This window comes from Leptopilina heterotoma, unplaced genomic scaffold (genome assembly GCF_015476425.1).
Source record: "Leptopilina heterotoma isolate Lh14 unplaced genomic scaffold, ASM1547642v1 Lhet_83, whole genome shotgun sequence".
NCBI lineage: Eukaryota > Metazoa > Arthropoda > Insecta > Hymenoptera > Figitidae > Leptopilina > Leptopilina heterotoma.
In genome coordinates this window covers 1122535-1145557 of record NW_025111188.1, presented here as the reverse complement: position 1 = coordinate 1145557, position 23023 = coordinate 1122535, and the positions used below count along the sequence as shown (strand labels likewise).

The following is a 23023-nucleotide window of genomic DNA, read 5'->3' as shown; positions in this document are numbered from 1 at the left end:
TCCTATAAAATTGAAAGCTTTTAAAGCTTTTTTATCTATAATGCTTCATTTATGAAAGTGATGAATTTAAGTTGAAAATACTGATGTTCGATATTATGACTTTTGATTAAAAGAAAAAATTCAATTTTTCTTCGATAAAATAAATAATAATATTTTGCACACTTTTTTCTTTAAAATTCGCGAAATTTGCAAGTTTTAAACTTATTTTTTACGTTAATGACAAAACTAATTTTTTTTGTTCTATTTTTATTTTTACTAACGTTTTAAAAACTAAAAAATGCACTAGCTAAAAGAATCAAATACTCGAAAAATCAGCATTTTGTAAATACCGATAATTTCACGCAGTTTAGCAAAGAAAATTTTCAAGAAGGAGTATTTAAAATTTTTCGTTTTAAAAACGTTGCGAATTTCATATTTTTTAAATTGAAACAAAAGTAAACAAAAGTGAACAAAAGTTCAACTACAAAAAAAATATTGATTAAAAATTTTAAATTCGTTACAACCAAGGAATTAAAATATTAAAGAATTAAATTTCAAAAGTCTGAAATTTATTCAAAACGGAATCGTTTTGAAAATAAAGTGAAATAAAAAATCTGTAGGTTATAATTCGATAGAAACAATTTTTGAAATATAATTAAAATACTTTCGTATCCAGGGGGCCGTTCAAAAAATACGTAACGCTTTAGGGGGGAGGGGGGGTCAAGCTATTTGTTACGGTCAGCAGAAAAAATGGCGCTAATGTATACAACATTGCGTTACATGGGGGGAGGCGGGGGGGTCCAAATTTCCGAAAAATAGCGTTACGTATTTTTTGAACGGCCCCCAGGGTGGTCACAATTTTCAGTTTATCAATTTCCCTGACAATTTACTGATATTAAAATTATTTTCCCTGACAAAATTCTTTTTACAGGAAAATATTAAATTTAAATTTAATTATTAAATTATTAAAATTTATTTATTTATGAATTTTAATAATTTCTAAAAATTAAAATTATAACCCTAAGTGAATTCAATTACTTTTATAAATAGTAAAATTCTTTGCAGAAATTCAATTAGTATCAATACATTTTAATCGAATTGAATTAATCAAATTTTCAATTATAATTATAAACATACCAAATTTTTTTAAAAAATTGAAAAAATTCTTTGTTTAATTCAATTATTTTTCAAATTTTTAATTAAAATTATTTAAAAAAACATTATTTTAAAAAAATTAAAAAGAAACTCATTAAAAGAATTTAATTATGCATAAAAACTGTAGTTAAAATTTTTGAAGCCATTCATTTTTTTCCTATCATTTCCCTGATTTTACTGACAAAAATTTTATTTTCCTGACTTTACTGACATGTGGCCACCCTGCGAATCTCTTTTAAATAAATCAGAAAATTGAAAAAAGAAAATTAAAATAGAAAAAAAAAAGAAAAAAAATTAGCTTACTTGATCAGGATCCTGTTACATGGATCGATAAGGACCTTGCATCTTCAAAAATTGAATGACAAGCGATGGTCCATTGGCGACAATGTCCGCTGGTATTTGCGAGAGTGGACAATTTTCAATTGACATAATACTGAGATTTGTACAAAGTGCCAGCTCAAATGGTAAATTATGTAAATTCGCATTATCATTGACATAAAGTGATTCAAGATTTTCAAGTGTTCCAATTTCCTCTGGTAAATAATTTAAATTATTCTCACCAACACTGAGATGCGTTAAATTTGTAAGATGGCCAATTGCCCTTGGCAACGATGTCACCTGATTTGATTGTAATATCAATTTTTGTAATTCCCTTAAAAAACCAATTTCATTTGGCAATGTCTCAATTTTATTCTCCTCAAGATCAAGGACACGTAATTTATTTAAATTCGCAATACTCGCCGGTATTCGTTTCAATAAATTATTTGATAATATGAGAATTTCCAAATTTTGTAAATGTTGAATGTCGTCGGGAATTTTTGTCAATTGATTTGTACCGAGATTTAATTCCACCATATTTACCCACGTTCCAATATCTAATGGCAATGCTGTCAATTGATTTTCCTTCATATTTAATTTTGTGAGATTTTTTGCACGCGAAAATATTCCATATGGTATCTTGTCAATTTGATTGTGCTCGAGATTTATTGAATAGACATTTGTAAATTGTGACGGCCCACCTGATGGATACGATGTAAAGGCATTTCGAGATAATGTAATTGTTTTTAAATCGGATAAACTTGAAAGTAAACCATCTGGAAGTTGTGAGACTTGATTTCCCTCGACACTGAATTCGTCCATTGATTTACAATTTGCCAACGATTTTGGAATCCTCGTGAGACGATTGTACCTTAGGAGGGAAAATAAATATTAAAAATATAATAGATTGACTTGAATATAATTATAAATAAAGTTGCCACAAAAATTTAATTTTGTTCTTTTCTGATTTTCAAGCAAAATTTTTACTTTTTTCCTGATTATTTTCTAATAATTTTGTGACCTTGAAGAACTAAATTATTTAAAATAAATTATTGGCAAAAGTTAAATAAATTGAAGGTTTTGTATTAGAATTCGTGGTAATTTTATAATTTATGAGGCAAACAAAAAAGACACAAAACTTCTGAATTTCCGAATGAATTCTAAAAACTAAATTTTTGTTCTGTACTTTTAATAAAATTCCCTTCCTTTTTCCTGAACTTCCTAACCTGTGGCAACCCTGAATAATAAATTAAAAAAATTTACCTTAATCCAATTCTCGTGACAGACGTGAGATTTCCAATCGTTTCTGGAATATCAAGAAGTTCATTGTGTTGTAAATCGATGGTTGATAATTGTACGCAATTGCCAATTTCTTTTGGTAAATGCTCAAGATGATTGTGCGACACATCGAAGGTTATTAAATTGACGAGTTTTCCAATGCCGGCAGGTAATTCCTTGATTTTATTTTCCCTCAAACTGAGCATTGTTAGATTTGTTAAATTTCGTATTCGATCACTAACATAACGAACGCGATTAAATCGCAAAAATAATGTCGTGAGTGATGTTAATTTATAAACAACATCGGGAATTTCACTTAGTTTATTATGCCTGAGATCGAGGACCTTGAGGGATTTTAAATTCTCGAGACTACTTGGAAGACTCGTGAGTGAGTTTTCGTTGAGTGCGAGTATCTTTAGATTACCGAGGCATCCAATTTCAGAAGGTAGTGTCACCAATTTATTTCCATAAAGATAAAACTCAACCAAATGCGTTAAATCGCGAACTGTAATCGGAAGCTGTGAAATGCTGGATTTACTTAGATCGAGCCTTGTCACACATTCGTCCCGACACCTCACGAATTCCTTGGATACATCCAAGTCCGCCTGCAAAAAAAAATAATATTTTTAATAATATTCTCAAAATCAGGAAAAATATTCTTTATCATGTTTTGTAATAATTTAAATTATCATCAAATTTTTCAAGAAGAATTCAATTATTTACAAAAATCCTAATAAAATTCTTTGCAAGAATTCTATTATTTTCACAAGTAGGAAAATTTCTCAAAAGAATTCAATTATTAAAAAAAAATTACTGAAAATTCATTACAAGAATTCAATTATTTTCATAAAAAATAAAAAATTGATTATTCGGAAATTCATGTTTAAATCAATTTCTATTAGAAAATTCTACGAAATTTCAATTATTTAAATAAAAAAATAAAATATTTATTGAATAATTGAATGTTTCTGAAAATTGAATTCTCAAAAAGAATGTTATCAACAAATTTTTAAATAATTAAATTCTTTTGGCGAATTTTAATAAAATCTTTAAGAATAATTAAAATTTTCGAGGAATTTGATTAAAATTGTATATCAAATATAATTAAAATCCTGCGATGAGTTTCATTATTTATGAAAATAATTCAGGAAATTTTTTTAAAATAATTAAAAAATTTCCCAAGAATTTTATTAAAATTTTTGAAAATAATTGAAATTCGGAGAAGAATTTTATTATTTATAAAAATAATTTAATTTTGGAGAAAAAGATTTTTATTTACAAAAATAATTGAAATTTTGAAAAGAATTTTATTAAAAGTTTTGAAAATAATTTAATTTCTGCGAAGAATTTTATTACTTTTGAAAATAATTGAATTCTTGCAACGAGTTTTATTTAAGTTTATAAAAATAACTGAATTCTGTGAAGAATTTTATTATTTATAAAAATAATTGAATTTTTGTGATAAATTTTGTTATTTATAAAAATAATTAAATTTCTGTGAAGAATTTTGTTATTTATAAAAATAATTGAATTCTTGAAAAGAATTTTGTTAAATTTTTTTTAAATAATTGAATTCTTGCGACGAATTTTTATCAAAAACCTTTTAAAATAATTGATTTCTTTCCAAAAATTTTATGAAATTTTGTATTTTAATAATTGAAATCCTGTGAAAATTTTATTGTTTATGAAAATAATTGAATTATTTAGCAGAAATTTATTAGAATTTTTGTAAATAATTGAATCTTTGTGAAATTTTGAAAGGAATTTTATTAAAATTTTTGAAAACAATTGAATTTTGATGAAGAATTATATTATTTATAATAATAATAATAGAAATTTTGACTAGATTTTTATTAAAATTTCTGAAAATAATTGAAATTCGGAGAAGAATTTTATTATTTTTAAAAATATTTGAATTTCGGAGAAGAAGATTTTCATTTTATAAATAATTGAATTTCTGTGAAATTTTACTAAGAATTTCATAAAAAATTTTGAAAATAATTTGAATTTCAGAGAAAAATTTAATTATTTATAAAGATAATTGAAATTTTGACGAGATTTTTTTTTTTAATTTTTGAACATAATTGAATTTCTGTAACGAATTTTTATAACTTTTCAAAATAATTGAATTTCTGCAATAATTTGTAACGTTTCCAAAATTCAATTCTTTATAGTATTTTTAACGAAAATTCTTCTATAAATCTATTATTTATGAAAACTGTAAACGCAACTCTTTCAAAAGTCAATTAATTTTGAAATATTTAGGTAAAATTATTCATTAAATAATTTCTAAGAAATAATTTTGACAGTTCTTCAAAAATTAAGTTATTTAAAAAGAAATTATTGTCACAAAAAGAAAACATTGAAGGTTTTGTATTAGAAAATTCTTGGTAATTCCATAATTTATGAGGCAAACAAAAAAGACTCCAAAATTCAGAATTTTCTTATAGGTTCTAAACATTTAATTTTTTTCCAGTACTTTTAATGAAAATCCCTGACTTTTTCCTGAATTCCCTGACTTCCCTGACCTGTGGCAACCTTGTTTATAAATAAATAAAATGAAGCATTACCTGGATGGGCTTGCTTTTTTTGGCAGTTGGTTTGGGTTTATTGGATTCGGGATGTTTGACGGTGACGGTTTTCTTCGTGTCGGAGGTGGACAATGATGCAGAGGAGAGTTTCTTCTCCTTGGGCTGTTGTTCGCGGAATACATCGACTGCCTCGGGCATGTCGCCGGCCGAACAAGTGCTGAGCCCGCAGCCCTCCAAATACTCGGGGATATCTTGTTCCTTCATGTAAAAATTTGTCAGACTCTCACGAGGGTCCCCTTTATCCCTCTTGACGTCTGTAAAGCACACTTGCGAAATATTACCCACACCCGTTCGATGTTTACTCAACTTTTTCATAATCTACATAAAACACAAATTAATGCACTACAAACAGTCGCTTTTCCTTTATTCTCTACGACATGACGTATATTTTTAAACAATTCAGCCCTCGTAGAGAGTAGAGACGTTCTCAACTTATAATAGAAAAAATTCCAAATTACTTGAAATTTTAATGAAATTTAACGAAAATTGTAACTTGAGAAAGTTACCGAGAAACAGTCATAGAGAGATTTTCCTTCTTTAAATATTTATTCATATTTATTCCTTTCATTTTCTACGAATCGTTTTTTTTTTAATTACTAATACAAAACACTAGTTTTATAATAACTTTTCAACAAAGGGAGATCGTAAAAAATGACAGATCTGTTCAGCGGTCCAGCTGTCAGATTCAAATTTGAGGTTATGTTCTATCGATGTTTGAAAACTTTTAATTTTTACTTCTTTTTTTACAAACAGAATTAATTTATTTCATTTATTTCTATATGGAAAATTGTTCTATCTATAAAGTTATCTAGTTTTTGCAAATAAAGATCTCTGTTTGAAATATTTTAATTGATCTTCAATGTGAAATCAAATTTCCCGGGTGGAAACAAGAAACTTTCTTCCGGAAATTTCCTTATTTTTCAAGCCTCTTTTTGTCCTTGGCGTGTCGCCATCATTTTTATCCTTTGGCATTGCTTTTTTTTATCGGAAAAAGAAGGATGGCTGAATATTTGGCATCGATTTTCGGTACAGAAAAGGATAAGTAAGTTATTTTTATTGTTAACTAAGTGAATTATTTCAATTGTTTAATATTTGTTTAATGTTAAATTTCTATTTTCTTTCAGAGTAAATTGTTCCTTTTACTTTAAAATTGGAGCTTGCCGTCATGGCGATCGATGCTCACGAATCCACAACAAACCAACTTTCAGTCAGGTAAATCAAAATTTTTTAAAATAACAATATAAATTTTAAATTCTAAAAAATAATTATAAGTAAATTCGTTTTATACTTTTGTAATTGTTAATTTGAAAAGGAAAGTTTTTCAAGTTTTCGAAAGTTTGTGACTCTAGGGGAACATAACCTTAAAAATTTGATTGTAACAACCGTAACAACTGTCGCAAAAATAATTACTTTAGTGAAATTCTATTGTTAATTAATTAAAACGAAATTTTTAGACATGTCTGCTGCAAAACTTGTACGTGAACCCTCAAAATTCGGCGAAAAGTGCAGATGGTTCTCATTGTAAGTAGATTAGAAATAAATTTTCAAATAGTACATTTCTATAGTAGGCTTCGCACTCATTTACGAAAATCTACTATTTACTACTACAATTTGGATACTTTTTTTTAAATTTTTGCCATTAAAAGCTACTTTTTCCTATTTTTTGATAATTGTCACGAGTTTAAATTCGCTAATAGTTGGAATACAGAAATTATTCTTGAAAATTTTTAGTAAAATTCTTAGAAACAATTTAGAAATTATTAAATTAATTACAGTGGTTTCCAATGTTTCTGACGAAGAAATGCAGGAACATTATGACAACTTTTTTGAGGACGTATTCCTCGAGTGCGAGGAAAAATACGGTGAAATTGAGGAGATGAATGTTTGCGATAATCTCGGCGATCATCTCGTTGGTAATGTTTATATCAAATTTCGAAGAGAAGAGGACGCCGAGAAGGCAGTTAATGATTTAAATAATCGTTGGTTTGGTGGCCGACCTGTTTATGCAGAACTTTCGCCAGTTACCGATTTTCGAGAAGCTTGTTGCCGCCAATACGAAATGGGGTAAATATACTCATACTAATTCTATAAAATAAATTTTATTCCTATAAGAAGAATTTTTATAAAATCAAATTTTTAAAACTTGATCTTCAAAATGAAATCAATAGTGAATTCAAATTAATTCAATTAATAATTACTTACAGTGAATGCACGAGATCGGGATTTTGCAATTTCATGCACATTAAACCAATTTCAAGGGAATTGAGACGCTATATTTACAGTCGTAAGAAGAGTAGCGGTAGCAGTAAAAGATCACGATCAAGATCAAAATCACGAGGACGCAGCGATCGTAGACGTAGATCTCGTTCTCGAGGAAAGTCCAGGTCCCGAGAAAGACGCCGATCCGGTAGATATTGAAACGATAAGAAAAATTTTCCTCTTTTTTTTTTTTAAACACGTATTTGGTGAAAACTGACTATTATGTACTTGACGCAACATATTTAAATGAAAATTGCATAATATTGCAATGATTTTTTTTCTTCATTTATACTGTAAGGGGAATATACTCATATATATTTCCGTAAAATTAGAATCAATTCACTGTTTTGTAGAAATGCTTTAAGAAATAAATTAATCACTTTCTTGTAATTCACATGATGTTATCCTTTCACTTTTTGTGAATGAAAACCAAATTTTGCCTAAATGAAGGTAAACGAAAGAAAACAATTGAATATGAAAAATATAGATTTTTTAATGAAATTATCAGGTATTATTTCAATTTGACTGTCTAAAAAACTTTAAACATAATTTTCACTCTTAATGTGACTTAGAATAATAATACTTTACCGTAATTATTTCAAACTAGGAAACAATCAGTTTTCAGTGCTTGAATTTTGAAAAATAAATGTTATACACTCAGAGACTCGTTCCATTAATAATTCCTACAAAAAAATAACAATTATTACTTTCAAATATCGAAAATTTTGTCTTCGTACTCAATAATTCATTTTAAAAAAGTATCTTTAAATTTAAAATTTAAATTTAAATCTTCGTGAGCTCGTGAAATTTGTATAAGTAAATTAAATACTATTTAAATAACAAAAAGTATATTTACCTTCAACAGTTCTTCAGAAACCGGATAATTATAATGTTTCCATCGAAGAAGTTGATTAATTGTTATCGGTTGTTCGGAATTTGTTTGTAGGTCTAATTGACAAATACGAGAATCGTCAAGGTTCACATCATTTTCTTTGTCTTCATTTTCAATATCTTCTTTATCACACGAACAATCCATTAAATCGTGAGTCAAGGAACAAGTGTCCGTTGTTAATGTAAACAAATCCTGTAAATACCAAGAAAAAATGTTTCATTTTTTTACATGCTTTTTTTAAAAAATTTTAAAACATTTGTTGTGTTGTAAACAAAGTAGAAAAGTATATTTTAAAATGTTTTTAAAAAATACCTTTAATTCACTGGTTGACAATTTTAAGGATGCAAGGTGATTTGCATCGACGACAGCTTCACTGAGACTAGTTTTACTAATTTGTCTTTGATAAATCTTCTCCTCTATTGTGCCAGTTGTCAAAAGTCTATAAAGTGAAAAAATTTTGTTTAACAATCAAGATTTTATAGAAAAATTCTTCAGTGGAAAATACTCTTTTACCTGTAAATATAAACAGATTTCTTTTGTCCATCTCGCCAGATTCTCGCCATTGCCTGTGCGTCTGAAGCTGGATTCCAATCGGAATCGAATAAAACTAATCTAGACGCTCCTACGAGATTTAAACCAACTCCACCGGCTTTTGCACTCAATAGAAATACACCTGAAAAAAATAAAAATTAAGAATTATCAAAACTGAAGAAAAGAAATAATTAAAATTTATTACATACGTGTTGTGTTTCCTTTCGAATTAAATTTATCGACTATTTTCGTCCTTCCGGTTGTTGCCGTACTACCGTCCAAACGACACGAGGACATCCCTTCAGAATTACAAAGTTTCTCCAATAAATCGAGTGTTTTTGTAAAATACGAGACGAGTACCACATTTTCAGATGTTCCTTTCAATTCTCTAAGCAAAGCCCGAACGACATTCATTTTCACTGAATAATTAAAAGATTCGTAGCTTTTTTCCATACAAAAATCGGTCGTTTTCAATTCCTCGATTAAATTACTTTTTTCGATTAAAAATAAATTTGGATGATTGCATATTTTTTTCAATGCCGTTATTATCGCCAGTGGCATGACATTTGTCTTTAGTAATTCCCTCTCGATTAGAAGATCCGTTACTTTTGTGTAAATTTCATTTTGTTCGGGTGTTAATCGACAGAATATAACCAACTCGTGTTTTGATGGTAAATATTTATTTATCAAATCATTCGTTCTTCGTAGAATGAATACTTTCGTTTTCTCATGAAGTTCTTCGGCTCTCTCCTGACCTAGGGAAATTACCTCCTCCGATGCGTCTGGTTTTTGTGATGCCACTATTGGATTTTCATAATGCTTCCTAAAGAAATTACTTGTCTCGAGAATATCCGGATTCACAAAATCGACGAGTGTATAAAGTTCCTGTAAATCGTTCTGAACGGGTGTACCTGTCAGGAGAATTCTCCTACGACAGGTTAATTGATTCAGCATCTGAAAAACAAATAAAATTCTTAAAATTTGTCTTAATTATTATTATTGGGTTTTTTGTATTGAAAAAATATTCCAGGAAAACCAGGAAATTTCAAATAAGTAAAAGCGTGACAACTTTGAATACGCTCGTATATCATACCTTTAGAGATTTTAATTCACTGTTCTTAAGACGATGTCCCTCGTCGCATATCAATAAATCGAAACCAATTTCATTGACTTCTTCGAAATTTCTGACAAACATCTCATAGCTGATTATCATAACCGAGGCTCTTGGTGATTTTAGAAAATCTTTCGGTTTCTTTTTCCCCTCAATGACAAAAGGGGAAATTCTATGTATACCCAGCCAGCGGATAAATTCATTGTTCCAATTTCCGCACAAACTACTTGGCGCAACAACAAGTACTCGTTTTAATATTGCCTTCCCATAGGGACCTTGTTTCAATAAAGTCCATGTCAAAGCGACGCATTGTAAAGTTTTTCCCAGGCCCATTTCGTCGGCTAAAATTGCACCGAAATAATTTGGATCATTCATGCCCATTATACATTTGTACAAAAAGACAAGACCATAACGTTGATGGGGTCTTAAGACAGTTGCTAAACAAGCGTCGAGCGATACATCACGAATTTGACAATTTTCTTCCGTCCAATTTATTTCCTCATTCGGCCTCGGCATTATTAGGGGTTCGTAATTTTGTAACAGTCCACCGAGACCTTTACCTAAACAAAAAAATTATACTTTTTAAAATAAAGCCACAAAAATTTATTTTATCCCATGACTTTTTCCTGATTTTTCTGACCAATTCTACTTTCCCTAACTTTTCCCTAACCTGCACCAAACCCTGTTTATTTAAATAAAGCGTAAACTTCCAACCTGTTTTACTCAGTGGAATGAATTTATTATGAGTTTTCAATTTCTTCAACGGTGGTTCTGAAATTACATCCTTCTTCTCCGATTTTTGTGGAATATTCGAACTAACTCTATCAATTATCTGTAAAAAAGAAAGTAACATAGAATTTTACTTTACATTTACAAATTTAAAAATAAATAAAAAGAAATTACTTGTATTTCTTTTCCCCCCATTGATAGAATCGATCCTTCGGTGGCAGTTTCTGCAGTTACGGCCAATTTTCCCAAAAATTTTCCATCAGGATCCTATAATTAAAAAAAATACTTTTGTAGTTTTGACGTCTAATATTTCCATTTTTCCCAAGGGAGAAAATTGCAAATACCTTCAAAACGGCTTTAGTTCCACTAACTATTAAAATTCCATCCTCATCCCATGTTTTATGCTTTTTGTTAGACTTTTTCCCGATGAGAACGTTATAAGTAATTCTGAAATTAAAAAATGTTTGTTTAACCGGAAATGAGGTTAGGTTCGTAAAAGGTAAACAATGATTTCGTTATGATAGTGAATAGTGTAATATTTTAAATTTTCAAATCAAGATGTATTAAGAAAAAAAAAACTTACGAATCATTGATTTTATCATCGTTTGATACGTTTGTCAGATTCTTTTGTGAGGACGATGCACTTTGAGAACCTTCCGAAGACTCTTGTGAATCTAACGATTTTTCTTCCTCCACCTCAGGTTTATTTGCTTTTTTATTAAACAACTGAAGAATGTGAGCTGTACTTCTTCCCTGGGCTCGATAATTACGATTCATATTGATATTTACACTTTTTAGTAGCAAGAAACTTCTTATTACAAACACGTGTGAAAATTTAAATAGAAGTTGTTTACGTTTTCCACTACTATATATATAACCACGTGATCGTTAATGGTTCTAGTGGAAGAACCAATCAAATCGGAGTATTCTATTTATTACTTGTCCGGACTTTTCTGCCGGCAAAATCTAAAAGTTCCGTAAACAATGGAGAGAATATTATTTTTACTAATTCGGTAAGTCACTTGTTTACTAATTTACTTCGTTTTAAATACGAAACTCTATAAATATTTTTGTTTAAATATGATAATTAATAATAAAGAATATAAAAAAAATAATGGTGCGAAATGCGAATTGTACTTTTCAATCATTGAGTTTCATGTCTTCTCTACATTTTATTGTTCATGGCAGTTTGACAGCAGCTGGGAGTCTCGAAAAAAGTGTTTGACAAGTGAATTTAATGTCGGTATTTATAAAACATCCTTCTTATTATGTTATAAAGGTAAAAAATTGAATTTTACCAAGCTTAAAACAGTGCGAGGAATTATTGTCCTTCAAGCAGGTATTATTATCTTTTAATTCGTAATTTTCCAAAAAAAATTTACATTTGTGACACTCCTTCATTGTTATAGTTTTCGTAGTTTAATTTATTCTTTATTATTTTGGTAAAAAAGTTATATTCCACTGCGGTTGGAAATAAAGGAAACATTTAAATTTAACGTGCGTCATTCTTGTGATTTTAAATGAAAATTGTTGCGGAACAATCAATTATTTCTATGCCGCAAGATAACAATGATTTACTTGACACTTTCATAATCCGTTTATGACCGAAAATTTTTTTACAGATAATAGATTTCCATTTATGTGCTTTTGTTTGGAAGAAACTTGTCATTTCTTATTATAGAATTACTTCTTTCTTTTTGTCTTTTTGCGAGAGAAAAAAAAATGAATTTTTCTTTTACGGAAATTTTTTTTATTTCTCTAATATGTTATCAAGTTTAGGATTAAATTTCACACTTTGTGATAAATTTTAATTATCTTGAAATTATAAACAGTGGGTGTGTCAGTACTTTTTAATTTTTTTTAGATTTTAACCGGAGAATGATTCATACTTTATGATTCATTATTTCTGCATTTTTTTTTCTGGTAGTGAAAACATTTTTAAAGCTAAATATTTCTTGTACTGCTTCTTTTGTATTTTAAGAATTGTTTTTTAACTAGTTTTTTAAAATAAAGTTAGGATTTTCAAATTGTAAGAAAAATAATTGAAAAAAGAAAGTATTGAATTCAATGTTCTTATAAGCAGATTTTTGAATATTAAGTATTTTGTAAGATGTGTTGCATAAAAATTTTATGCTGCTACTGAAAAATTCCATTCGATTACGAGAGTCGAAGTTATCGAGAAAAGTAAATATTATGTGAGAATTGTGTGGCAAGAATCAGACAAACAATTTAAATAAAATTTCTTCTATCTTAAAACTTTTAGATCTTAATTAGTGGAATTTAGAAAACAATTTATAGAAATTTAGCAATTTATAATTTATAAATTTATAAATAAAATTAAATATTTTAGATTATAATTATCGAGGTATTCGCAAATTTTAACGCGATGGCCAACATTGGAAATTTGGATCAACAAATTGCGAATTTACAAATTAATCACAATGACGGTGAAGCCGTGAAAGCTGGCAAAAAAGTTGGACCTGCCGTTCCTCCAAAACCAAAAAAGTCACAACCACAGGTTGGTATTTGTTTTTCTCTTTATTTACATCTCAGTATTATTAATGCATTTTTTATGCACATTCACTCTTTGTCTCTACAATGGGAAATCATCTGGTAATTGTTTGCATAAATTTCCTATTTCTTTTTAATTTACAATTTTTATTTTTACTTTATCTTTCTATTTATATTTATATCATTTTAAATTATATTCATCAGGATTGCCACAAGTCAGGGAATTCAGGGAAAAGTCAGAGATTTTTAAAAAAAGTACTGGAAGAAATTGAATATTTAAAATTCTTAAAAATAGAAGAATTTTAGTTACAAAATATTTTTAAAAAACATGAATTTTGGATAAGTTTCAAATAATAAAAAAAAAACAATTATTTTAAAAAGTTATAAAAATTATACGCAGGTATGTTTACATTTTTTTTTTAATTCTCGTCAAAATTTCAATTACCTTTACAAATAATAATCAATTATTTTCATAAATAATAAAATTCTTCTCAAAAATTCATTTATTTTTATAAACTTGAATAAAATTCGTTCCGAGAATTCCATTATTTTCTTAAATAATAAAATTTTTACAGGAATTCAATTATTTAAAATACAAAATTTCATAAAAATTTTCCAAAAAAAAATCAATTATTTTAAAAGATTTTTATAAATTTCGTCGCAAGAATTCAATTATTTAAAAAAAATTTAACAAAGTTCTTTTCAAGAATTCAATTATTTTTATAAATAATAAAATTGTTCACAGAAATTCAATTATTTTTATAAACTTGAATAAAATTCGTTGCAAGATTCAATTATTTTCAAAAGTAATAAAATTCTTGGCAGAAATTCAATTACGTTCAAAAATTTAAAAAAAATCCTTGTCAAAATTTCAAGTATATTTATAAATAATAAAATTCTTCTCCAAAATTCAATTATTTTCAAAAATTTTTAGAAAATTCTTGGCAAAATTTCACAGGAATTCAATTATTTACAAAATTTTCGGGAATTTTAATAAAATTGTTTGCAAAATTCAATTATTTTCATAAATAACAATATTAATCACGAGAATAAAATTATTTTCAAGAGTAATAAAATTCTTTTCGAAAATTCAATTATTTTAAAAAATTAAAAAAATGTAATTATTCTTAAAAATTTTATTAAAATTCGTCAAAAGAATTCAATTTTAACAAACATCAATTATTCAATAAATTATTTATTTTTGAATTTAAATAATTGAATTTGCGTAGAATTTTCTAATAAAAATTGATGTAAAATGAATTTCCGAATAATCTATTTATTATTTATGAAAATAATTTAATTCTTGCAACGAATTTTATTACATTTTTTTTTAAACAATTGAATTCTTTTGAGAAATTTTACTACTTGTAAAAATAATTGAATTTTTGCGAAGGATTTTATTAGGATTTTTGTAAATAATTTAATTTTTTTTGAAAAATTTTATGGCAATATAAATAATTATAAAACAGGAAGAAATCGATATCTTAATGTTTTTTATAATAAAAACATTTCTATAAGTTGTTGAATTTCAAAAGGTTTGAATCTGAATGTTTTAAAGAATTTTAATTCTTGCAAAAAAATAATACTGATTAAATATTTATTCAAAAGAGAAGTTATTGATGCTTTTGAATAATTTTACACTTAAAGAAATTTGTAAATAAATGTAATAGAAAATTTTTTTGAGTATCTAATAATTTTTAGAGTAAATCAGAATATTCTTAAGGTTCAGGAAGGAAGACAAAATTTTGTCTTGAAATCAGGGAAAAGTTAGGCAAAAACAAAATTAATTATTTGTGGCAACCCTGTTCATATCCTTTTAATTTATATTCATTTTCTTCTTTTTTATTTATACTTTTTTTCCTCGTGATTTAATTAAAATTTGAAAAATTAAAGGTACCGCAAAGTTACACAATAAAGGCAGCCTCAATTCCGTCGTACAGTACGGTATTAAATAATGCTCTATCAAATGAAAAGCCGTCCAATATTTACATGAATTCACCAACGCCATATGCTCCGTTAAATTTGGAAAAAAATGACTTCACATCGTCGACAGCGACAAATGGAAATAAACCGACCAAGTTCTATCAGAACAATGAGAATTTTTACACGAATCAAACAGAGGAGAAATTCGATTCAAAATATAATTACGATGATAAACATTTTTATTCAAATGTTGACAATATGTCCGAACAACAACAACAACAACAACAACAACAACAAGTTCCAATTGACAATAATAGATCCGGAGGTGCGGTGAAAAATGCCGTCTACAGTAATGTTGAATCATCAATGCCAATTTCAATTCCTCACTCGAGTAAAAAGGAAAAGGATTTAGTTTACAGTAACATTCAATGGAATCCAAAATCTGAAAATACTTACTGTAACGTTCCAGCTGGTCATAATGCTGGTAAATATTTGCTGAAATTAAATTTTTTCTAATCGAAAATAAAAGTAATGAAAAAGAAACAAAAGAACTATTGTTCTTTTGTTTCTTTTCCATTACTTTTATTTTTGCAATTGCATTCATCTATTTATTTTAAAATTATTTAAAGAAAAAGAAAAAAAAAGAGACTTAACTATCTATTTATCTTCTTTGGAAGAATTTTTTTCGAAGATTTTCAAATGTCTATTTTTGTTCTAGACGATCTGCCGCCTCCGCCAGAGCCCACGGAGTACGTTCATTGTTTGCCGGGAAGTTCATTTCCACCACCACCGGAAGAACTTCCACCGCCGCCGAGTCCCGTTTCCTCAAGTTACAGTGAATTGAGACGCGCTACTTATCAAAACGATTATTCCTCTGGCAACTATCCGAACGATATTTACGGACCAAGTTCACAATCAAGTTCGACGTACGAATCGATTTATGAGCCTATTAATCCGCGGCCACCGTCACAACTCTCGTGCAATTATTCCATGTACTCTGGCTACGGTTCGGCAACAATGACACAGCCTCAGGATAAAGTTTCACCCGTAAAAGAGGTACGAAGAATTTATCTTGAATTTTTGTCTCCTAATGAAAATCGAGTAATATTGATATTAAATATTAATATTTAATTAATTAATATTAAATATTAACCATAATAATCTGATAATTTTATTATTTACAAAAAATAGTTTTTTTTTTAAATAATTGAATTATTTTGGAAAATTTTATTAAAAATTATTGAATTGAGCAAAATTTTTGGAAAATAATTGAAAATTGAATTGAAATTGTTTTTAGTATTAAATCGAATTCCCTTTTTTTTAAGGTCGACGTGCTGACGGATCTTTTGGTCCAGGGAATGGAGGACAATCAGGAGGACAGTGATATTTATGGAATTTGCGCGCAGTGCGGTCGCAAAGTAGAGGGCGAGGGAACTGGTTGTTCGGCGATGGATAAAGTTTTTCACATCAGTTGCTTTTGTTGCTTCGTTTGTAATATTAATTTACAAGGAAAGCCATTTTATTCACTCGAGGGAAAGCCATATTGCGAGGAGGATTATTTGAATACATTGGAAAAATGTTGTGTCTGCACCAGACCGGTTTTGGATAGAATTCTACGAGCTACTGGAAAACCCTATCATCCATCATGTTTCACTTGCGTCGTCTGCGGACAAAGTCTCGATGGAATTCCATTTACAGTCGACGCCACCAATCAAATACACTGCATTCAGTGTTTCCACAAGTAAGCACAATTACAGTACTCGATAATTAATTTTAACAAAGTAACTTAAAAACAGAAAAAAGTAGCTATCGAAATATTAAACTTGACGACTCAATTTTTTTTATAATTTCTTAATTACATTCAAAAATAGGATAATTTTTTAAAACGAATATTTAAATACCTATTTATTTTGTCTACAGGAATTTAAATATTTCAAATGAATTCAATTATTTAAATACAAAAATAAATAATTTATTGAATAATTGAATGTTTCTTAAATTTCAATTCTTATAAAACACTTTATCAACGTTTTTTTAAAATAATTGAATTTTTACAAGGAATTGCATTAAAATTTTTAATACTAATTAAATTCATTCAAGAAATGTAATTAAAAATGAATTGAAAATAATTATAATAACAGTTTTTATCGGAATCAATCAATTTTTATTAGAAAATTCTACGAAAATTTAATTGTTTAAATTAAAAAATAAATAATTTATTTAATAATTGATGTTTGTTACAATTGAATTCTTTTGACGAATTTTAATAAAAATTTTAACACTAAACTAAACTGAACTGAATTTCTGTGAAGAATTTTATTATTTATAAAAATAATTTAATTATTTCCAAGATATTTATAAAAAAAATTTGTAAATAATTGAAATCCCGGGAAATTTTTTATTATTTATGAAAATAATTAAATGTTTACGTAGAATTTTATTAAAATGTTTTTAAATAATTGAATTTCAGCCAAGAATTTTGCTGTTTAAAAACATATCTTAGTTTTCGAAAATAATTGAATTCTTTCAAAGAATTTTATTAAAATTTTTAAGAATAGTTGCATTTTTCGCGAAATTGATTGAAAATTGTATTAAAAATAATTGAAATCCTGCAACGATTATTATTGAAATTTTATTTATTTATATATTTATAATTAATTATAATTTTATATATTTATTTATTTTTATAAAAATCTATTTAAATAATTGATTTTTTCGAAAAATATTAGGGAAATTCTCTTTTAAATAATTGAATTCAGGTGAAATTTTAATTATTTTTGAGAATAATTAAATGTTTGCGTACAATTTTATTAAGATTTTCTTTATATAAAAATATTTTATTATTTATAAAGATAATTGAAAATTCGACGAGAATTTTTTTAATGCTTGACTAGGGGAGAGGGCCCTAAGGTGGTCACCCATCTTTTGAACGACTGTAGATTTCAAATGGAATTATATATAAAGGTCAATAATACGGCGTTTGAAACTTTATCTTATTACCTAACTTCCTATCATAAAGTTTTTTTCATTTCATTAATAAAAAAAAAATTATGGCACTTTTTAAAAAAAGTTGAAAATTCGACTTTTAAAAAAGTGGCCCCAAGGTGGTCACCATACAAAAATTCACTAAAAAAGTTTTAAAAAAATGTAAAAAACGTATTATTAAGTTGTTTATATTTAATATTAATTGTTTTTCAGGATCACAGAAACATATTACATATTTTTTTTTTGCACTTTGTCCTTTCGTCAAAAATGATACTTTTTGTGTATGTATTAGACAGGTAAAATTTTGAAAATAATTCTATTTCATTATTATTCATCATAAAACTTAAAAATTGATAAAATTCACATTCACAGTGATAAATGTTGATAAATATGGCGTATAAACACATTTTCATAAAAAATCAAAAGCGACCACCTTGGGGCCAAAAATGTGTCCACCTTAGGGCCAAGACACAATTTTTTAAACGTTAATGAAAAAATTTTTTAAAGCACAATATTAATTATATTCATTTGGAATATTATTGTACGATATATAAAGATAATTATAACGATTTTTACTAATTTAAAATGGTTAATTTCGATGATTTTAACACCCTGAGAAAAAAATTTCTCGATCATTTAAAAACAGAAATTTTACGACGTTCACGTTACAACGAGACTCATACGACTATTTACCTCAAAACTTTACTAAAATCTTTGTCTTCTCAAATAATAACAATAATAAAAAAAATTCAAAAATACTAACTAATATACACAAATTTTCTTAGGGTGACCACCTTAGGGCCCTGACCACCTTGGGGCCCTCTCCCCTATAATTGAATTTTATTATACTTTTAAAAATAATTGAATTCTTGAGACGAATTTTATTACTTGTAACAATAATTGAGTCGCTTTAAAGAAGTTTATTAAAATTTTTGGAAATAATTGAATTTTGGAGAAAAATTGTATTATTTATAAAGGTAATGGAAAATTTAACGAGAATTTTTTTATTTGTGAAAATAATTGAACTCTGGCAAAGAATTTTATTAATATTTTTAAAAAATAATTAAATTCTTGGGAAGTTTATTAATTTTTTTTAAATAATTGAATTCTTGCTGAGAATTTTATAATTATTTTCTGAAATTAATAATTGAATTCCTACGAATAATTGTATTATCGTTGAAGATAATTGAATTTTTCCGAAGAATTTCATTAAAATTTTTGAAAATAATTAAATTCTTTTTCAAGAAATATGTATAAATAAAAATGACATTTGAAAATAATGATATTCTAATAAACAAATTATATGAATTTTGCAAAATTCATTTAAAATTGTATTAGAAATAATTGTAATCCTGCGATGAATTTGAATATTTATAAAAATAATTGAATTCTTGCGACGATTATTATTATTATTATTATTATTATTATTATTATTAAAGTTTTAAAAAATAATTGAATTCCTGAGAAGAATTTTATTATTTATAAAAATAATTGTATTCTTGGGAAGAATTTTATAAAAATCTATTTAAATAATTAATTCTTTTCGAAAAATATTAGAAAAATTCTGTTTTAAATAATTGAATTCACGTGTAAATTATTTTATTTATGAAAATAATTGAATGTTTGCAAAGAATTTTATAAACATTTTGTTTTATATCATTCAATTCTTTTGGGAAATTTTTTATTAAATTAATAGTATTAAAATTTTTGTAAATAATTTTTTTATTTCAACTGTTAACAAATTGAAAGTAGTGTAAATTCTCAAACATCCGGAAAAAAGTAGCTTTTAGTGTAAAAAATAAAAAAAAGTATCCAACTAGTAGCAAATCGTAAGAAAAAGTAGGTTTTAGTAGATGAGTCCGAGGCCTGCAATTATATAATAATAATAATCGAGATATACCGTAAAAAATAAAATATGAATTAATTAAAAGAAGAAGGAATTTGAATGAATATTAACGATGTGATTTAATTTCAGGAAATTTGCGCCCCGCTGTTGCGTTTGCAAGCAGCCAATAATGCCAGAGCCGGGCGAAGATGAAACAGTCCGTGTTGTTGCACTGGACAGAAGTTTTCACATTCAGTGCTATAAATGTGAGGATTGTGGATTAGTATTGTCCTCGGATACAGAAGGCCGTGGCTGTTATCCACTGGACGATCATGTTCTTTGCAAAAGTTGCAATGCAGCACGAGTTCAGGCCCTCACATCGCACATGACGACTGAATTATAAATTTTCCACAATTTTTTTTGGAAATATATGCCAAATAAGTTAAATAGAAGTCAACTTAAAATTTTGATATACATCTATAAGAACATTTTTTTTCTCGTCCGCTTAGAATTTAACCAAACACGCTTTTTTTCTATTCGCACAAAGTGCTTACGCTAATTGAAATTTTCTTCTTCCCATTCTTTTTTAATTTTATTAATTTAATCCCTCATTAATATGGAAACTTTTTTTTTGTTACCGATTTGATGTGCCATTTTATAGAAAAATATATTAGCAATTTTGTTCTTTTCTTAAATTTCAATTTTAATACCTACAAATTAAAAATTTTGCTCTTTTGCTCTTCTGCCAATTGCCATATTTAAGAGATCGATGAATGTTTTTATAAAAAAAAAGTTTTTGCATTTTTTCTACACGAATTTACAAATTTTAAACATTTACAGATTGAAATTAGAATATACTCAATAATTACAGTGTAAAATATGTTGTAAATATTTTTTAATTTAGTAAAAAAATGTAGTTGGCGTCACTTTATTTTCAATTACAGTTTATTGCTTTTTTTTGTACTATTTTTATTTCTAATTTTTGGAAAAAATTCGTGCAGCTTAGTATTTTTCTTTTTTTAAAGAAAAATGGTAAATTAATTAGTTTTTACTTTAGAAATAATTATACTCTTGTTGTATAGATTTAAAAGAATTTATGTTAGATTTAAGTAAAGTTCTGATATTAAAAAAAGAATATTCCATTTAGAAATTAAAGAAAAACAATTATGTATTAATTATGTGATACTTATGCGTAAAATAATTCTAAATATTTAGTTTTTTTACGCGAATAAATTATTTCTAATAAAATTTTTTGTAGAATGTATACACTTTCTGTATATTTAATAAAGCGTATATAGAAAAAAATGTCTTTTATTTACAGGGTGTCTACTATTTTCGTTCAACAAAATTCCTGGTTCTTTTTTCGGCTTTGTCCTAATTTTTTCCGGTTTTTTTTCTCATCAAATTTAAATTTATTTCATTTTGAACATAAATAAATCTACAAATGGCTTCCGAACTTTTTATTAGAGTTTTTATTGTTGAAAATATGAACAGTAATAATTATTTTTTTATACTTAATAAGTGAATTTAGGAAGAGGTGAAGAAAAATAAAAAATCCTTTCAAATTGAGTAGATTTCACGTTGCATGAAGTTTTATTATTCTTTTCATTTATGATAGAGATGTACATTTTATTTGACGCTATCTCTTGCTTTACTATTTCTCTCCAGCTATGTTCATGCATAGTCGTCTTTATTCTTTTTTTTTCTTTATTGTTATAATTATAATATTTATATATATATTTTTTTATTTATTTATTTATTTATTTATTTATTTATAATAGACTTTTTAAATATAATATGTATCTCTTACAATATCATGTACTTTTTATTATTGTAAATTAATCCCGTAATAACAACCTACGTGTCATTTTTTTTGTGTATACTTTGTTATATTGGTACATAAATTTTGTTTTTTTTATTTTTTTTATTTTTAATAAGTGCTCAGCTTGTGGAACATGCAAGGTACTTTCTACTACTTTTTTCTATTCCTCTAATTCGTCTTCTACTTTTCAAAAATTATAAGCGGAGCGTATATACATTTTTTTCATAATAAAAAAAGAATCATCGACATAAAAAAAAAATAATAAACAGAAAAAAAAGCATTTCAGGTACGCTACTTATTCATAATCACAAAAAAAAAGAAATTTACACTTTCAGGACTTTTGGGGAAAAAAAATCGTATCCACAATTTCTTTAGGCTCAACGTTTGAAAAAACAGATTAAATTTCTATTCTTTCAAAACCAAAAATTAGGCAAAAGAGCATCGAATGATTCTTTGTCTACTTTTTCAGTCTCTTTTTTAACTACAAAAAAAAAAAAAATTTTCACGAAAAATAATCGCTTGACAATTTTTTCGAATAAGTACTTTGACAGTCCACAAACTCAAACGCGTCATTTTTGCTTTTTTTTATACGCGTATAACACATTTATCTCATCCTATTGATGTCTTGCTATCTACGTATTTCTTTCTAGCTTCTAGCTTAGATTTTTTTTTTGTATTCTCTAATATACGGTGAATATATTATCTTTTTTTTATCAGTACTGTTCTACGTTAAAATCGGTGAGTACAACTTTCTTCTAAACCCATTTTTTTTTCTTCTTTCACCTTTCTTTCCAATTTCGAATTAATAAACAAAGGACCACCGAATTCAACGTAGAATATTTTTTTTTTTTTTTTTTTCTTGCATTTTTATACACTAATTTCTCGCGAATCGATACTAAGTAAATATTCATTCATTTCACGTTAAATATACACATGTGTCATTGATCACTCTCTAAACAAAATTATTTCCCAAAAGATTACAAAAAAAAAATTAATTATTTTTCCGAAAAAAATTTCTCTATTTTTATTTTAAAAAAGAAATTTAAAAAATCAGGAAAAAGAAAAGAAATCAAAAAGAAAATTATTTCTTTTTAATTTCTTTTCTTTTTCCCGA

At 26.6% G+C, this 23023-nt stretch overlaps 4 protein-coding genes across 5 annotated transcripts; 2 read left to right on the top strand and 2 right to left on the bottom strand.

Annotated features, from left to right (window-relative positions):
* Positions 1 to 1307: 1307 nt before the first annotated feature.
* On the bottom strand, positions 1308 to 6039 carry LOC122511450 (leucine-rich repeat protein soc-2 homolog). Its single transcript, XM_043626661.1, has 3 exons — positions 5301 to 6039; positions 2716 to 3335; positions 1308 to 2323 (listed from the first exon to the last, which is right to left on the bottom strand). The coding sequence occupies exons 1-3, from the start codon at positions 5634 to 5636 to the stop codon at positions 1453 to 1455; spliced, it is 1827 nt and encodes a 608-aa protein (XP_043482596.1). The 5' UTR covers positions 5637 to 6039; the 3' UTR covers positions 1308 to 1452.
* A 177-nt stretch (positions 6040 to 6216) lies between these two features.
* Positions 6217 to 7970, top strand: LOC122511452 (splicing factor U2af 38 kDa subunit-like). Its single transcript, XM_043626665.1, has 5 exons — positions 6217 to 6363; positions 6446 to 6533; positions 6776 to 6842; positions 7097 to 7385; positions 7526 to 7970. Exons 1-5 carry the CDS (start codon positions 6320 to 6322, stop codon positions 7737 to 7739), a joined length of 702 nt encoding a protein of 233 aa, XP_043482600.1. The 5' UTR covers positions 6217 to 6319; the 3' UTR covers positions 7740 to 7970.
* An 83-nt stretch (positions 7971 to 8053) lies between these two features.
* On the bottom strand, positions 8054 to 11712 carry LOC122511449 (DNA repair and recombination protein RAD54B-like). Its single transcript, XM_043626660.1, has 10 exons — positions 11427 to 11712; positions 11188 to 11290; positions 11018 to 11110; positions 10829 to 10946; positions 10097 to 10674; positions 9213 to 9957; positions 8986 to 9145; positions 8785 to 8911; positions 8437 to 8664; positions 8054 to 8263 (listed from the first exon to the last, which is right to left on the bottom strand). Exons 1-10 carry the CDS (start codon positions 11618 to 11620, stop codon positions 8195 to 8197), a joined length of 2415 nt encoding a protein of 804 aa, XP_043482595.1. The 5' UTR covers positions 11621 to 11712; the 3' UTR covers positions 8054 to 8194.
* A 305-nt stretch (positions 11713 to 12017) lies between these two features.
* Positions 12018 to 21282, top strand: LOC122511451 (lipoma-preferred partner homolog). 2 transcript variants are annotated; one of them, XM_043626664.1, is made up of 6 exons: positions 12018 to 12182; positions 13194 to 13361; positions 15248 to 15761; positions 15996 to 16333; positions 16603 to 17018; positions 20238 to 21273. In XM_043626664.1, the coding sequence occupies exons 2-6, from the start codon at positions 13230 to 13232 to the stop codon at positions 20488 to 20490; spliced, it is 1653 nt and encodes a 550-aa protein (XP_043482599.1). In that variant the 5' UTR covers positions 12018 to 12182; positions 13194 to 13229; the 3' UTR covers positions 20491 to 21273. The 2 variants fall into 2 exon arrangements, with proteins under 2 accessions (XP_043482599.1, XP_043482598.1); XM_043626663.1 differs by lacking the exon at positions 12018 to 12182 and adding an exon at positions 12898 to 13027 and having other exon boundaries at positions 20238 to 21282.
* Positions 21283 to 23023: the final 1741 nt, after the last annotated feature.